Genomic DNA, 17,835 nt, shown 5'->3' with positions numbered 1-17,835 from the left:
ATCTATTCAAATTATGTTTGTTACAATAAAATACATTAGATCACTTGTTTTTTTCACTTCTTACTTGCATGTTTACCTTTTATTTAATTAATACATTTAGTCTAGTCTTGTTCTACTTCCTTTTTTTTGGAGCAAACCTTTTATATTACATAGCCACTCATTTTACTAATGAATTTATACAACTTGATTAAATAGTGGCTACATTAATATCAAAGCATCCGTTTTCATGTAATTAATACATTTTACAAAAACCCCATTCCACTGAGTAGATATATTCTCATTTAATTAATAATCTTGGGAAGGGAAACCAGTGCAATTAATATGGTTTAATTTACATGATACATTTTTGTGAATCCATCTGAGTTCATTTGATGTCTTGTCAGCAACATGATGGGAGATCAAGTAGAATAATAAAAGCTAATTTTACATTGATACAGCCCAGTCAGTGAGTGTGACAATCCAGATGCCTCTAGCATATTCAGTATAAAGGAATACCTCTCTCCACTACTGAAAAGGCTATCAACTTTTTTGTTTGGATCCCAGAACCAGTCTAAAATATATGTTTCTTTATTTTCTTTCCTATTAACCTAGTAATAACCAGCACCATGGTCAAGAAAAATTAGAACTATGAGATATGTCAATAGTAGCCTCTATACTTGTGCCACATCCTTACACCCTAGCCTGCAATATTGGCAAAATTTAGAATCATAAAATAATTACAGCACAGAAGGAGGCCATTTGACAGTTACATTGGCCCTTTGCAAGAACAACTCAGCAAATCTCTGGTAGTGCATTTCAGCTCCTTACGTCTTAGTGTAAAAATGTTTCTCCTCTTGCTGGTTCCTTTGCTTCTTTTCTAACAACATACCAGTATCAGATAATCTAAACAATTAGATGAAAATTGGTCCCAAATTCAATAATGCACTTCACAATAGCAGTTACCTGCTTCTGAACATGTAAATTGGGCTGCTTTGCTGCTTGTAGCTATATATTTAATAAATATAATGAAGTAATCTATTAAGCTGGAAGCCAAAAGAAGTTTTAATTCTTTGCCTCTTGTTTTCTAATTTTCATTGATTCCTTCATTAGGTTCCCTCCCTTCTCATAGGCATACCATTTCCTGTGCAGACAAGAGTACTGTCAGACCTTTGTCAATACAACATATACCTCTTTGTTAACATTGTCTTAAAATAAGTTTTTTAGAGGCATGAAAGAACTCTCATGGCAATTTCTCCTCATTTTTTTTCTAATTATTTCTTGTTTAAAATTGAAAATTCATCACACATGCTCACGCCAAAGTTTGTGAATAAAATGTTGGGTTGATGTAAGAATCAGAAAGTAAATAAATAGCTAACAATAACATTTCAATGGCACGTAGAAATTTGACCTTTTTGCAGTTACTGTGAACTAGTTTATTACTAAGTTAATGCATAAAATTGTGCTTATACCTATAAAAGACAAGATCTGTTTCTTGAATTTTGAGCAGCCCTTGATTTATTAATATGCCAAATTAATCATTTAATCCAACTCAATATTTGGCTTAATTCTGTAAGTCCATAAGTATCACACAACTGTTGTAGTGGAAAAGGAGTCTATTCAGCCCATCATATTTGTATTGGCACACTAAGCATTTTAGCTTAGTGCCAATCTCCTGGCTTTTCTCTGTAACCATGCACCTTGTTTAAATAGAAATAATCATGCATGGTCTTGCTGATTTCCTTAATTTAATTTGCCTTCACCACACTTCCAGGTCGTGTATTCCATACCCTAAAAATTCACTGAGTGGAAAGGCTTTTCTCACCTCACATTTGCTTCTTTAGCAAACACTTTAAATCTGTAACTTCTGAGTCTCGATCCATTTATAAGTGTGAACAATTTCTCCCTATCTACTCAACCTAGAACCCTCAATTTTGAAAACTTCTTTCAAAACTTTCCTTAAGCTCTCCTCTTCGGAGAAAACGTTCCAACTTTCCTCATAATGGCAGTGTTTCAACCCCAGAACCATTCTCGTAACCTGAAGTGTGGTGCCCAGAACTCTACACAATCCTTGAAGTGATTTTTAGCCAGTAACTTATAAATGTTCATTATTACCTCCATGCTCTCGTACTCCATGCCTCTGCTTATGGATACTAAAGCACTGTATACTTTAACAACTCTATACCTGCCCTGCCTGCTTTATTTACTAATACACATACACAAACAGATATCTCTGCTTTGGCACTTCATTATAATTAATATACTTAAATTGTGTACTCCAAGCTTAGCATATTATCTGAAAGAGCACCTAATCAATTTAATTATTGAAAGCACATTTTACACATTAACAGCAATTTAAATCATTCCTCGATGTGGATGTTGCTGGCTGGGCCAGCATTTAATGCCCATCCATGGTTGCTGTTGAAAAGGTGGTGGTGAGCCACCTTCTTGAACCATTAGTTGTGGATAACCTCACAGTGCCATTAAGGTTCAGTTCCAGGATTTTGATCTAGCTAGTGAAGGAATGACTATTTATTTCCCCTCTGCCTCATGAATGCCCAGTGTTAAGATATCAAACCTGATCAAAATTAAATCCATTTAGCACAGTTGTAGTGCCACAAAACACAATGGAAGATATCCTCAATGTGAAGATGGGACTTTGCCTCGACAAGAATTGCACAGACATTGCTGCTACTGATACTACGTACAAGCAAGGAACAGCCCTTCAAACCTGTTTTGTCATTCGATAAGATCATGGCTGATTTTCACATGTCTGCCCATTTCACCACTTTCCACTTTCCTGGATTATGTTATTATCTTTCTCATTGTTTACTTCACTTTTACTTATGCATCATTTCAGCTCCATAATTAGTTGCTTTACATTTTTAAAGCCTTTATTTAAAAATTCATTAATGGGATGTGGATGTTGGTGCCCGGGACAATATTTATTGCCCAACCCTAACAGCTTTTGAAAAGATAGTGGTGAGTTGCCTTCTTGAACTACAGTTCTTGAGGTGTTGGTATGTCCTTAATATCGTTAGCAAGGAAATTTCAGGATTTTGATTTGACAACAATGAAGGAGTAAGTGATATATTTCCAAGTTAAGATGTTATATGGCTTGATGGGGATTTTAAAAATGGTGATTTTCCTATATATTAACTTGCCTTGTCATTCTGACTGATAGAGATCATACATTTAGAAGGAGCATGGGTGGGTTACAGCAACACCTCTTGTTGATACTACATACTGCTGCCACTGCACTACAGTGGTAAAGAGAATGAATGTTGGAGGTGGTGAATGGGCTACCAGTCATGCAAGGTGCTTTGTCCTGGATGGTGTTGAGTGTTGCTGGAGCTGCACCCATCCAGGTACATTCCTGATTGTACTCATAGATGCTGAACAGGCTTTAGTAGATATGAGGTGAGTTACTTGATGCAGAATTCCTAGCCTCTGGTGTGGTCTTGTAGCTACAGTATTTACATAACTGGTCCAGTTCACAGTGGTAACCTCCAGGATGGTGGTAGTGGGAGATTCAGCAATGGTAATGTCATTGAATGTCATGGGAAGATGGTGAGATTCTCACTTGCTGAAGATGGTCATTGCATGGCACAAATGTGGCGTGATAGTTACTTGCCAGTTATCAGTCCAAGTCTGGAGCTGTCCAGGTCTTGCTGCATATGAAATGGTCTGCCTCCGTATCCGAGGAGTCATGAATGGTACTGAACAATGTGCAGTCATCCCCATCTAACCTCCAGAAACCACAACCATCTTCCTTTGTGCTAGATATGATTCCAACCAGAGGAGAGTTCTTTCCTGATTCCCATTGACTCGAGTTTTGCCTCAGCCAAATTCCGCTTTGATGTCAACATCAGTCACACTCACCTCACATCTGGAACTCAAGCTCATTTGTCCATGTATGGACCAAGACTTTAATGAAGTCAGACAGTGGCCCTGGCAGAAGCTGAACTTATAATTAATGAGCATATTATTCCTTTGCAAGTACAACTTGATAGCACCGTCACTGAACCTATCCACTTTGCTGTTAAAGAGAGTGGAAAATGATGGGACAGTAACTGGCCAGATTGGACTTGTCCTGCTCTTTGTGCACAAGACAATTTTCCGTATTGAGATAGATTCCTGTGTTATATCTAGATTGCAACAGATTGGCCAGGAGCATGACTAGCTTTGGAGCACAAGTGTTCAGTATCATTACCAAAATATTGTCGGGGCCCATAATCCACTTTTGTCAATATACATTGAAATTCACCACCTAGAGTACTTTCTGTGCTCTAGCTACCTTCAATATTTTTTCCAAATTGGTGTTTAATATGGGAAAGTGTCAATTCATCAGCTGAGGGGGCAGGGGGATGAAGTAGGTGGTAATGAACAGGTGGTTTTCTTCCCTATGTTTGGCTTGATAACTAGATTTCATAAATTCTACAGTCAATATTGAGAACTCCCAGGGCAAATTTTTCCTGACTGTATAATACTGAGCCACCATCGGGGGTGGGTCTATCCTGCTGGTGAGACAGTACATACCCATGAACTAGTGGGGCATAGCCATACTTTCAGAATCATACCTTACAGGCAATGTCAGGCCGTTGATTCACTAGTCTGTGAGACTACTCTGTCAATTTTGGCACAAGCCCTCAGATATGATCAAGAAAGAGTATGCAGGGTAAACAGGAGCCAATCAGTATACCCTCTAACTTGTGTTTAAGGTGAATATTGAGTTGTTTACTTGCACTGACATTTTAATTATTTCTTTGTGGTCATCTAACTTGTGAATTGCCTGTGCAGGAATTGTAGGGTACAGCCAAACAGCTTAAGGGGGATGTTGATTATAACATTAAAACAACACTGGCCTGTGAACTGGTGAAAAAATCCATGCTTTTTTATTCAATCTAGGCACACATCCAGATAGGTCAGAGTTTGCAATGTTATTCCTAGCTTTTTTACTTGGTGGTCAAAGAACTGATTTCTATACAAATAGATAAAGTCACTTCAGACACATGTCCTTCCACTCTCCTTCTAGCAATACACAGCATAAGTTGAAAATTTTGAACATGTCAACTCTGCAGTAGAAGACAGCTGGGGAAAGACATATTTTATATATTTTGAGTATTTGAATCATAAATGCTTGATTAAGGCCACATTTATGATTTTTGTGCACTTAACACACTAAGGACCTCCTCCATCAAATTTCTGGTTGCTTTTTAAAATTGTAGGTAATTGTCATACTGTCTCTTCTTGTTTAAGTGAACGCTTATTACTAAATTGGACCTCAGCGTAGGTCAGCCTGGTGTAATTTACACACTTTTTATCTTAGGTGCAGGCTTAAAGTAAGCAGCTATGACAATAATTGTATTAAGCTAAACAGTTCCCAACTCATTATTTTGATTGTAATTGCTTCTTTTGGTCTAGGTTTCTCACATCTTGATGTTATGCTCGTTGAATGTTATGATCCTAAGGGTGACCAATGGAACATTCTCCAGACGCCTATCTTAGAAGGTCGCAGTGGTCCAGGCTGTGCAGTGCTAGACGACAATATTTACCTTGTTGGTGGCTACAGCTGGAGTATGGTGAGGCAAATTTGATTCAATATTCTTATGATATTTCATAATAACTGTATTGGGCAATTAGAAAATGACATGTAAGGCAGCATCGCTCTGTACAATAGCTAGCCTTTCTATCATTACCTGTAGTTTGCTACCAATAACTGCAAATGCGCACGTCAAAATCAAATTAGTGCTTCATTGTCAGTTTAAAATATTGCTAATTTTCTCCTGTTTCCAGATGTGGTAACATGCATTGAAATTATGCCTTTCAACTTAAAATTTCAAGTTTATTCTTTTGATATGTGTTTCTGTTATGAAAAGTATCTTCCACTCAATTATTTAAGTTGCTACTTATTTAGACTGATTGATGTAGCCAGGATAATTCCAAGTGGAGAAGATGTTGCAACTGGGTAAGAAGGTAAATGGTTTCCTATCTTTGTAGAAACTCTAAGTTGGCCACTACAAACGTTTTAATTTTGTTTTAGCTTGCTACTATAGCACACTTCAATTAAAACTTAGTTCTTGTCAAAGTTACTGAGCAAATTACAAGATTTTCAGTGAAAGGGGATTTTATTTCTTACCACTCTAGAAAAAAAAATTAAATGTGACAAATAGATATAAAGCTTAAAAGACAAGAGCATATATCATGAAAAGAAAGATCAAGAATTTATAGTTTTGAAATTCCTAAAGTCCTTCAGGTGTTTAACCTAAGACCAAAGTTGTTTATTTAATGATTTGTATCCTCTGCATTAGCAAATAAAATTCCTTTTTCCATTGGTGAATGGATGTTTCACCTGCGTGCTTGTTGAGAGAGTGATAGCAAGAAAACTTTCCAGTTCTGTTATTACAAATACATTTCTTCACTGTGCTGTGCCCAAAAATAGTTGCCTGAGATATATTTCATTTAAGTATTCCCATATCTGGTTTAATTGTTGTTTTAAGAGAGATGTCTGCAGATGAGTCTTTCATCCCAACATATGAAACTTCCAGAAAAGTGTAAATGAAATAGGAAATATAGATCGGAGTGATTGGTTGAGTCATGTCAATGACATATTTTAACTGTTTCAGTTTCGACTAAGCCTTATTCATTGATAGTTTCATGAAGATCAGTTCAATCTGGCCAGATTATTACAGCAGTCCAAAGTCAGTTTTTTTAAAAGCATTTAATATTAGAAAGGTCCCAAGTATTTCCAAAAAAACAAATGATGTAACTTGAAAATTAATACTCTATCCTGACTGCTATCATAAAGTTCAGAAATATCAGTTTCTGTACTAGATTTATCTCAAAGGAAAGATTAAGTTTGACATGGATTTATTAGTTTGGTATGGGTAAGTACTACATCCTCCATTATTTGACTGGTGATAGATCTATGAGTTGGCATTCAGATCTTTTGTTTCAAAGAAACAGAAATGGACCTCCAATGTAATGCTCTTGTGATTACTTCAAAACCAGATGCTCAAAATTAGCATTCCTAAATAGTAAGTCTTTAGTTAGTTGGTTTTTGCTGTTTATAGCAATTGCATTAATGGTCTAAGTATCTAAAAGCAGGAATTGAGAACCAAATAAATCATTGGAGTCACCACATTTTAGATATCTTCTTACAGAACTGAACTTACATATTCACACAGCATCCAGCTGGGATAAATTGTTATGGAACAGTCAGAATCTGTGGTTTGAGTCTGAACTCTTGAATACACCAGCGGGTTACTCTGACATTTGTTGCTTCCTAGGTAGGCAACACCCAAACTTTGTGGAGTCAGCTCATTTAAATAATGCAGGTAATGCTGATAGCACACCCGGCAAGCTACACAAAGTAATGAGAGGCCAGCACAGTTTAAGCCAGCCCTCCATATCTTAAAAGGTACACTGGGTCTGGAAGTGATTCTAAAATTCATTTGACATGGGAACTCTTGGAGTAGAGTTTTCCTGCCCCAGGTGTGCAAAAAATTGTGGGAAAACAATACAGTACGAATGACAAACAGATTCCTGATGGAGAAACTCCCAAATCCCCACCCACTTAAATAATGACTTCAGAATCTCACCATTAGTCGCAATTATATTATTTCCTTGTATTTGCATTACATTAATATCCAACCCACGTTATGCTCCTCTCCTCTAGTGAGAAACTAGATGGCACAAATTCCTGATAGGTTAATTAGAGTGGATATCTGGCTGTTGCAATCACAGAATGATTGTCTCAGTCATCATTCAACTGCTACTTCAGATGTACCATAGCCATTATCCTCCTTGATCTTTCATCCATGCAAGTCAGTACCAGTAAATTAACAGTCTCATCACATTACCATGCCTACTCTTGGACCAACTAGACACCACTGACTAGATGTGTACATCTACATTTTGCACTCATGTGGACATATGGCTCCTATGACTCCTGGAATTAAAGCTCATGATGTATTATTATTATTAATGCTGTTTCGAATTTGGGATTCCAAAGTGGACATAAGCATACATAACTTTAATTTTGACTCTCATTTTAAATATACATGATAGAGTTTCAGTTTCATTTGCATTCAGAGAGTGCTCAGGATATTTGTTTACATGCATTTAAGTAAGACTAGCTGCTTTGCTAACCACAATCCCTTTACAGTAAAGGCCTCCTGAACTCCAATTGGATTGCCAATCTATGAAAAGCACATGACCATTCTCAGATTGGCTAGATAGTGTCCAATTCCTCTTATTTCTAAGAAAGCAAAGTGATGATTATTTTAAGGTCAAATTAGTGAACCAACAATGCAAGACTATTTACATGGCAAATAAGGCAAGGAACATGCACTGGTGAAAAGTGATTCTACAACCAATGGATCAGATGGAAACTCTGCAAACTCATGGAAAGGAGGGAGGTCTCATGAATATCCCCATCCTCGATGGTGAAGGAACCCAGCACATCAGCCCACAGCAGTGCAAAATATAGCGCTGTAGCCCAAGATTTTGAATCCAAAGTGTTGAGTGTACGATCTATCTTGGCCTTCTGAGATCCCCAGCATCACAGATGCCATCCTTCTGCTAATTCAATTCACTCCACATAAGAAACAGCTAAAGATACCAGATACTGCAAGGCAATAATCCTGACTACTTTCTGCAATAGTACTGAAGTCACATATTCCAGAACTAGTCACACACCTAACCTAGCTGTTCCCATACAGTTACAACACTTGCAACTATCTGAATATGGAAAATTGCGTAGGTTTATCCTGTTCACATAAAAACAGGAAAAATCCAACACAGCCAATTAACCTACTCCTGATTATCAACAGCACTAACTCACCAGTACCCTGCTCACTGAGGCTCACTGAGTCACATCAGCACACTCATATCCTGATCTCACAGACTTTATTCCATAATGAACAAAAGAGCTGATCTTGAGGGGAAGAGGTAATGACTGCTCTTGATATCAAATTTGGCAAAATCAAGTTTGACCAAATTTGGTCTCAAGGTGCCCTAACATAACTGGTTTCAATGGGAATTGTGTAAAATTCTCCATAAGTTATAGTCATACCCAGCACAAATGAGGATGGCTGTGGTTGTTGGAAGTCTATCATCTTAGCCAGAGGGCATTCCTCATGATTGTGTAATGGCTTAACAATCTTCAGCCGCATCACCAATACTTTTCCATTCAGGTCGCAAAAGCCGAGGGAGGATGTTTGCTGATGTATAGCACAATTTGAAATTCCTCAGATACTAAAGCAGTCAATGTCCATATGCAGCAATACCTGGGCTACATTCAGCCTTGTAATGTAGCTGACAAGCAATATCTACACTACACAAATGACATCTCCAACAAGAAATGCAAGCATTGCCCATGATATTCAATGATATTATCATTGCTGAATGCCTCACGATAACACCCTTAGGGGTTAACAATTACCAGAAACTGAACTTGACCATTCAAGTACTGTTGTTAGAAGAAAATGTCAGAGAAAGCATGATCTGAACAGGTTGGGCAAATCGATAGTAGATGCAGTATAATTTGGATAAATCAGAGGCTATTCACTTTGGAAGCAAAAATAAGAAGGCAGATTACTACCTGAATAGCTGTAAATTGGGAGAGGGGAGTGTGCACCAGTCGCTGAAAGTAAGCAAGCAGGTGCAGCAGCCAGTAAAGAAGGTGAGTAATATGTTGGCCTTCATTGTGAGAAGTTTCAATTACAGCACCAGGGATGGGCTGTTGAAGTTATACAGGGCCTAGAGAATTGTGTGGAGATTTGGTCTCCTTTTCTGAAGAACAATGGTCTTTCTCTCGAGGGAGTGCAGTAAATGTTTACCAGGCTAATTACAGGGATGGTGGGACTGACGTATGAGGAGAGATTGACTAGGTTAGGATTGTTTCGCTGGAGTTCAGATGAGTGGGGGGGAGGAGGAGGAGGGGGATGTCATCGAGATCATAAAATTCTAATAGGATTAGACAAGCTAAGTGCTGGGAGGACGTTCCCAATGGTGGGTGCATCCAGAACTAGGGATCACAGTCTAAGGATTCAGGGTGGACCATTTAGGATGGAGATGAGGAGGCACTTCTTCACTCAAAGAGTGATGAGCCTGTGGAATTTATTACCACAGCAAGTAGTTGATTCCAAGCATTGAATGTATTCAAGAGGCAGTGAGATATATCACTTGGGGCGAATGGAATCAAAGATTATGGGAGAAAGCAGGATTAGGCTATTGAGTTGTGATGAATGGCGGAGCAGGTTCAAAGGGCCAAATAGCATCCTCCTGCTCCTATTTTTCATGTTTTTAAGACGAGAAATTCTATAGAGAATAACTCTCCCCCTGACTCTTCAACACTTGTCCATAACCTACCAGACACCAGTCAGGAATATGATGGAATACTCCCCACTTGCCTGGATGAGTACAGCTCTAATAACACAAGAAGCTCAACTCCACCCAGGAAAGCAGCCCATTTGATTGGCATGCCATCCAACACATTCACCATTCACTGCCTCCACCAGCAATGTACAGAGGCGGTGGTGTACATTGTAAGATGCAATGCAACTCAATAATGCTCCTTTGGCAACACCTTCCAAGTCCATGATCTATGACCCAGAATGACAAGAGCAGCAGAAATCTGGAAGCCCCACCATCTGCAAGTTCCCACCCAAGCCACTCATCATTCAAATTTGGAAATGTAATCACCATTCCTTCACAGTCACTGGGTAAAGATCCTAGAACTCCTTCCTTTGGTAACACCATGGATGTACACACTCGACATGGACCACAGCAGATCCACGTCAATTTTCCAAAGGATAGTTAGGGATGGGAAATAAATGCAGGCTTTGCCAGCAATGCCTACATCCAGTGAACGAATATAAAACATAAAAGTAACTACACTTCGAAAGTACTTTGTTGGCTATAAAACCCTTTGGGATATCCAGCAGTCAGGAAACACTAAGTGCAAGCTTGAGGGCTGTTGTGGCGCAAGAGACCAATGTTCATTCACTGCCTGTTCCAGAGGTGTGTAACCTGAACACTTGTGCATTTGTAGATTAAAATATAATGGACAAATCCAAGATTTAATTCATAGGATTATATAATGCGATTTGTAAATTTTGTTCAGCATGTTTGTATTAATTTGTTTTCAAGTTAGATTTTCAGACAGTTGACTGCCATGACAGCAAAAATAAGGTGTGAGACTGTTAGTGAACGGGGAATTGCTTTTCCGTTTACTGGTATGTCAGTCAGATAAGGCAATCACAATCGCAGACAGCTCATTTATAACAGGGTTCTGATAAGATCACCAACCTGAAACATTCATTCAGTTCGTCTATCCATAGATACAGCACGATCTGCTGAGTTTTTCCAGAAAAGGTTGTGTTGGTTGCAAGCTCCATTTTTTTTGTTTTCCTCCTGTCCCAGCTCATCTTCAACAGCACCGATCCTTCATGACAGTGACATTAGCAGTATGCAGCAGATCCCCACAGATCCAGACCAGTGTAATATCAAATACTGCAGGGCTTCCCCAGAGCGTTCTATGCACTGTTTAATCACTGTAATGGCACTCCCCCTCTGAGTTTTATGTTGAATCATGACTTTCATTGCATTCATGCCACCCAGAGGTTGTACACCAGTATCATGCACCATGTCAAATGGTAGCTCTTGTCACCTGGTAGTCACCCTCAGATTTGCTGTGATAGCTAAAATACATGTGCTATGGTGAACTGCTGCAGAATGAAGGTATTGTGATTGCTGACAGGATACCAAAAATTGACCTCCATGATTCGCTGCATTTGATCACACACCATTCTACTTCAAGTATGTGGAACCCCTTCCACTTGTGATATATCTATGGGTAATACGTGGCACCCACAAAGTCATATGCGCAGTAAGTGACAGCCTACACCTTGGAGTAGCCTACCTGAAGCCACATACTGCCTCCACTCCTGCTTTTCAGCAAGAGATTCAAATATATTGAGATCCTTCGAAATGTAGAACCACAGTGACCTCCCCAATGCAATAATGGCCAACAATACAGGAATATTGGAATTAGCACTGCTCCTGAATGAAAGTAACCATAAGAATGGAAAAAGAAACATGGCATCAGGAATCTTTGCAATCATTGGCAATGCCATCATTGAAGTTGCAGGTTGCAAATTTCATGACAGCATTTTCAATGCAACAGAGAAGTGTATCACACTTGATAATTCACCGAAGGTTTTAGTATCCAAAAGGACCCCATGTCAAAGGTGAGAGATGGTGGAATAGAGGCTGCAGAATGGAGGTTGCAGGAGGTGGTTTAAGATAAAGAAAAAGCGTGGCTTTTAGCAGCCTTCCTCTTTCCTGATGGCAGATCCCCTTGTCAGGGTCCAACCCCAACCACCCATGCCAACCCCTCAGGAACACTTAAGCAAATCTGACAATTATTCCCTGTTCAGGTTTCACACATGGTGGCTCTCCTGCCCAGTGCTTAAATCAGGTAGTCAAGTGGAAATTAATTGGCTACTTCTGGGCCTCACTTAGTACTGGGGCGAGATGGTGGGAATGACAAGGCACTCCAAAAATCTTTTCACCCCAGTCGTAATCAGACTGTCCAAGCCTGGCATCCTCCATAACTCTAACCTTGCTGCCAAGGACATTAAAATCTGATCAGATTTTCAGAAAGTAGAACTGCTCCTCAAACTCCTTCACCCCTAGCTGATTTCCTTACTATTTCGTCTCTGCCCATTCTCCTAGTTATCGTGCAGTTTAAGGGGAAGGTTTTCTGCCCCAGCCCCAAAGCAAATGGTTTGTCCAGAATCGTTGAAGTCTGAACCCAATCTTTAAATACTCTAATGGTGTAGCACACACTAAAGATTCCCTAAAAGGGCCTCTTAGACCAAGATTTTAGTCATCCACCCTAATAGCTCCTTATGTGTCTTAGTGTTACATTTTGTTTCATAATTAGCCCTATGGGAAAATTTATTAAGTTGAAGGTGCTATATATTATTGTTGTTGATTTTACACATTGACCACAGGTCACTTGCTTGCTAAAGATAATAGTTGTACATTTAGATAATGTGTTTCAAGCTAATTCTTTAGATAAGTCTGTTATGTTACTTCAAATAACCTAAAGGAATTTGGAGCTCTTTATAATGTTAATAGCATAAATTACAATAAGGCTGGTATTATTAATATAATTGGGGATATGTAGTATACCGGTATTGTCATTGGACTAGTAATCCAGATATCCAGGCTGATGCTCTGGAAGCATGAGATCAAACCCCACTAGGCCCATAGGAACTGGTGGAATTTAAACATAATTAATAAATTCCTAATTCATCAGGAATGAAGATCATGAAGTTATAATTATTTTAAAAAATCACCTAGTTCATTGTTGCTTTTTGGAAAGGAAATCTGCCAGCCTTATCTGGCCTACATGTAACTCCAAAACCATAGCAATACGGTTGACTCTTCACTGCCCTCCAAAGTACCCAGTGTAAACCCAAGGGCATTATTGTAAATAACAAAAACTAGTGGAGGAACAATCTACAAGGCCTTTTCATAGCCTTGCATTCATAAGAAAATAATAACAAGAAATCCTTTTTGAATTTTTTTAAAAAACTGTATACTTTGCACCATCTAGTGTTGTTTGACAGTATTACCAAATGATTTAGAATACATGAATGCATCAAATGTTGCCTGTGTGCAGAAATGTTGATGACTTTCAGAAGCCTTTAAAAGCAGGTGAGCACAATATGTTTTGGAGGTAGAAGTGTAAAATATATAAGAATATAGAACATCTGCAAAATTCATTTTATAAACTGCAAGAACATCTATCATTGAAAGGTTTACCAGACTTTTTCATTTCATTTCATGACCTTCTATGGCCCATAATGATGTTTTGCTCTATATTACAAAGAAAGGGCAATTTTGAAAAGGTACTTCAAAGGATGCATTCACCTTATTAATCACTCCTTTCTTAGTAAAGATGAATTCTAATAAAACCTCCCCATTTTACAAAGAAAGTTAAAAGGATCTGATGTGATATGTTCTTTAAAACGTCATTCTCTCTACTAAGCTGCTTTATGGTGTCACTGGTGAGCAATGACCCTCCAGATCAACACTGTTGGAAAAAATGGATACCCTGCCTTCATATCAGCACAAGGAATAATCTCAAACTGCAATCTTCTGATTTGCACTGCTGCAGCACTCCAAAACGCTCACCACGAGTTACACATGGAGTAACCTTCCCTATGAGTAACTCATGCAACACTTCAACTTTAGAAGCCACCAAATAATGGCTCAACTGTTTATACTTGGAAGTTACTTAGATAATATAAAAATATTTACTGTGATCAGCTGAATATCCTGTACAAGAATGATAAAATACCATTTTTAGTTTAGCAAGCAAGTGACCTGTGGTCAATATGTAAAATCAACAACAATAATATGTTTTCCCAAGGTATTACACAGGGCTAATTATGAAACAAAATATAACACTAAGACACATAAGGAGCTATTAGGATGGATGACCAAAATCTTGGTCTAAGGGACCCTTTTAGGGAACCTTCTTGAGAATTTGTTTTTGTTTATTTTTCATTCGGGGATGTAGGTTTCATTAGGTTGGACCAACATTTATTGCTGATCACTATTTGTTCTTTAGAAAGTGGTTATGAGCTACCTTCTTGAACTGTTAGTCCTTTTGGTGTAGGTAGACCAACAATGCTGCTATGAAGGGAATTTCAGGAATTTGATACAACAACACTGTAGAAATTTTCAAATCAGGATGACGAGTAACTTGGAGATGAAATTGCACGTGATGGTGTTCCGGCTGCCTCATTCTTCTAGATGGAAATAGTTGAGGGTTTGGAAGATACTATCAAAGGAGCTTGGTGAATTTCTACAGTGCATTTCTACATGTTATACATTGCCGTGACTGAATATAGGTGATGGAGTGAGTGAATGTTTGTGGATGTCGTACCAATCAAATGGGCTACTTTATCCTGGATGCTGGCAAGTTCTTGAGTCTTGTTAGAGTTGTACCCATTCAGGCAAGTTGGGAGTATTCTGTCACACTTTTGACTTGTATATTGTCAATGGTGGAAAGATTTGGTGAGTCAGGAGATGAATTACCCACAATAGATTCCTAGCCTTTGACCTGCTATTGTAGCCACAATATTTGGGTAGTAAAGTTCAGTTTTTGGTCAATGGTAACACCCAGGATGTGGATAGGGGATTATTCTGCATTCGAGAGTGTGGTGCAGGAATCCCTGATGAAGGGCTTTTACCCAAAACATCGATTCTCTTGCTCCTTGGATGCTGCTTGACCTTCTTGCTTTTCCAACACCACACTCTTGACTCTGATCTCCAGCATCTGCAGTCCTCACTTTCTCTTAGGTTATTCTGCAATAGCAATGCCTCTCAATACCAAGGTGTGATGGTTAGGATCTCTCTTATTGGAAATGGTCATTGTGTGGTGTGAATGTTACTGGCCCTAAGAGCACAAGGAGTAAGAACAGGAATAAGTTGTTTGGCAAAGTCACCCACAGAGTCACAGGGAGCTATGGGGATAGCATCATTGTGTATCTTTAAGGCTGAGATACATTCTTGATCAGGAGGGGAATCAAGGATGATTGTGAAAGAGTAGAAAAGTGGATGTGAGGAATGTTGGACCAGCCATGATTCTATTGAATGGTAGAGCAGGCCCAAGGGGCTGAAGTTCATTAAAGTCACTGAAAGCTAACATGCAGGTTCAGCAAGCAATTGGGAAGGCTGGCCTATATGACATGAGACTTTGGTTACAAGAGTGCAAATCTTTTGTTTCAAATGTATAGAACCTTGGTGAGGTCTCACTTAAGGGTACATGATGCAGATTTGGTCCCGTTAAACTAGGGAATGATGTATTTATTTTAAAAGGATTTCAACAGAAGTTCATCACTCTGATTTCCTGGATTATCCTTTAGTGGTAAAAGAGACTAGGCATATATTCTCTAAAGTTTGAAGAATGAGGTGTGATTTTATTAAAACTTACAAAGTTCATGAAGGGCTTAAGAGGTAGAACCAGGAGACAGCCTCAGAATAAAAGGAAGGCTTTTTAGGACTGAGATCAGTAGGAAGTTCTTCACTCAAGCTAATGAAGTTTTTTGAATTCTCCATCCTAGATGATTGTGGAAATAGAGCAATTGCATATGTTCAAGACAGAGATCAATAGTTTTCTGATACTAATAATACCAGTGTATAGAGCATAATAATGTTATTGAGGCAGATGATCAGCCGTGATAGAAGAGCACATTCAAGAGGCACAAAAGCCTCTTCCCGGTCATTTATTCCAAAAGTCCCTCCAATGCATTCACCTTATTGCCAGCCCTCCCATCTCCCAATGTGTCATCAACAGGCCAGAAGTGTTGGTTAACTGAGAACCAATGTAGATGGGTAAGTGAAGTGGTTTTAGGTATATGCATTATGGTGCAAGGTTAGAACACAAGCATCAGATTTTGGATCGCCTGAGATCTATGCCTTGACATATAGAACATATGAGATCAACAGCAGTGCATTATAGTGATTAAATCTAGAGGTAACAGAGGAGTGGATGAGAGTTTCAACAGCAGATGAGCTGAAGTGGAAGTTAAGTCAGGCAAAGTTGCTGAAGTAGTATTATCTGACATTCATGATGATACAAATATATGAGTAAATTTCATTGTCGACCCAAGTATGACACCAAAGCTTTGAATCTCAAATAATTGCCAAGAAGAAAGATGGAGTTGGTGGCTTAGGAGCAGAGTTTGTGACAGAAACACAAAGGCAATAGCTTCAGTGTTCCCAATACAGCGCCCGTGTGGGCGGCACGGTGGCACAGTGGTTAGCACTGCTGCCTCACAGCGCCTGAGACCCGGGTTCAATTCCCGCCTCAGGCGACTGACTGTGTGGAGTTTGCACGTTCTCCCCGTGTCTGCGTGGGTTTCCTCCGGGTGCTCCGGTTTCCTCCCACAGTCCAAAAGATGTGCAGGGTCAGGTGAATTGGCCATGCTAAATTGCCCGTAGTGTTAGGTAAGGGGCAAATGTAGGGGTATGGGTGGGTTTCGCTTCGGCGGGTCGGTGTGGACTTGTTGGGCCGAAGGGCCTGTTTCCACACTGTAATGGAATCTAATCAAAAAAAAAATCAATATTTAACTCAAGTTAATATGTGGCTCAGAATAAATATGAATTTTTTGAAATTCTATGGCATACATGTTAGTTTGAAATGTTACGTTTGATATTACAGGGAGCCTACAAATCTTCTACAATTTGTTACAGTCCTGAGAAAACCACTTGGACAGAATTGGAAGGGGAAGTTGCTGAGCCACTAGCTGGCCCAGCATGTGCAACTGTTACATTGCCAGCCTGTGTGCCGTATAATAAATAAAACAATTTGTCAGTTTGCAACATTAATATTAACACTGAGACAATTTATTTAAGTGATATCATGCAAAGTACTGAATTCTTACTCCCAAACATATTTAATGTTTGAAATGTGTTTTTTTACTATGGTAATTTATGACAATGAAAAATGTTATGTAAATCTTTGTATCTTTCAGAAGAAAGGCATGACCAAGTAAAATAATGATGTAGTAGAATATAACAATATGTAAATTTTGTACAGGATAAAAACTGTAAATGAAGCTTGTCTGTTGAAAACATACTTAAATAAAAACTTTAAAAATCCTGGTGATTTAATTTTATTGCACAGTTGGATAGAATTTTTGTTTGCATTTAGCTTTAATTCAATGATTTATGTCTGTACATTTTGTGATGTCACTGGTTTTGATTAGGAGTTATTGAAAACTTGTTCAAAAACTGAGAAGGGCAGCACACTTACATAAGAATAAGACACAT

At 38.7% G+C, this 17,835-nt stretch overlaps 1 protein-coding gene across 2 annotated transcripts in view; it reads left to right on the top strand.

Moving 5' to 3' along the window:
- The window catches only part of klhl14 (kelch-like family member 14), a 157,252-nt gene extending 139,703 nt beyond the window's left edge, over window positions 1–17,549 (top strand). For both annotated transcript variants that reach the window (XM_043688270.1, XM_043688269.1), the window contains 2 exons: window positions 5,401–5,558; window positions 17,225–17,549. In XM_043688270.1, coding sequence (XP_043544205.1) covers window positions 5,401–5,558; window positions 17,225–17,365 — 299 coding nt within the window. In that variant the 3' untranslated portion in view covers window positions 17,366–17,549. The remainder of the gene's footprint in view (window positions 1–5,400; window positions 5,559–17,224) is intronic.
- The last annotated feature ends 286 nt before the right edge of the window (window positions 17,550–17,835 follow it).

Source organism: Chiloscyllium plagiosum, chromosome 4 (assembly GCF_004010195.1).
Source record: "Chiloscyllium plagiosum isolate BGI_BamShark_2017 chromosome 4, ASM401019v2, whole genome shotgun sequence".
In the NCBI taxonomy this organism is placed as follows: domain Eukaryota; kingdom Metazoa; phylum Chordata; class Chondrichthyes; order Orectolobiformes; family Hemiscylliidae; genus Chiloscyllium; species Chiloscyllium plagiosum.
Note: the sequence above shows the minus strand (reverse complement) of the source record. Positions and strands in the feature narration are given on the sequence as shown.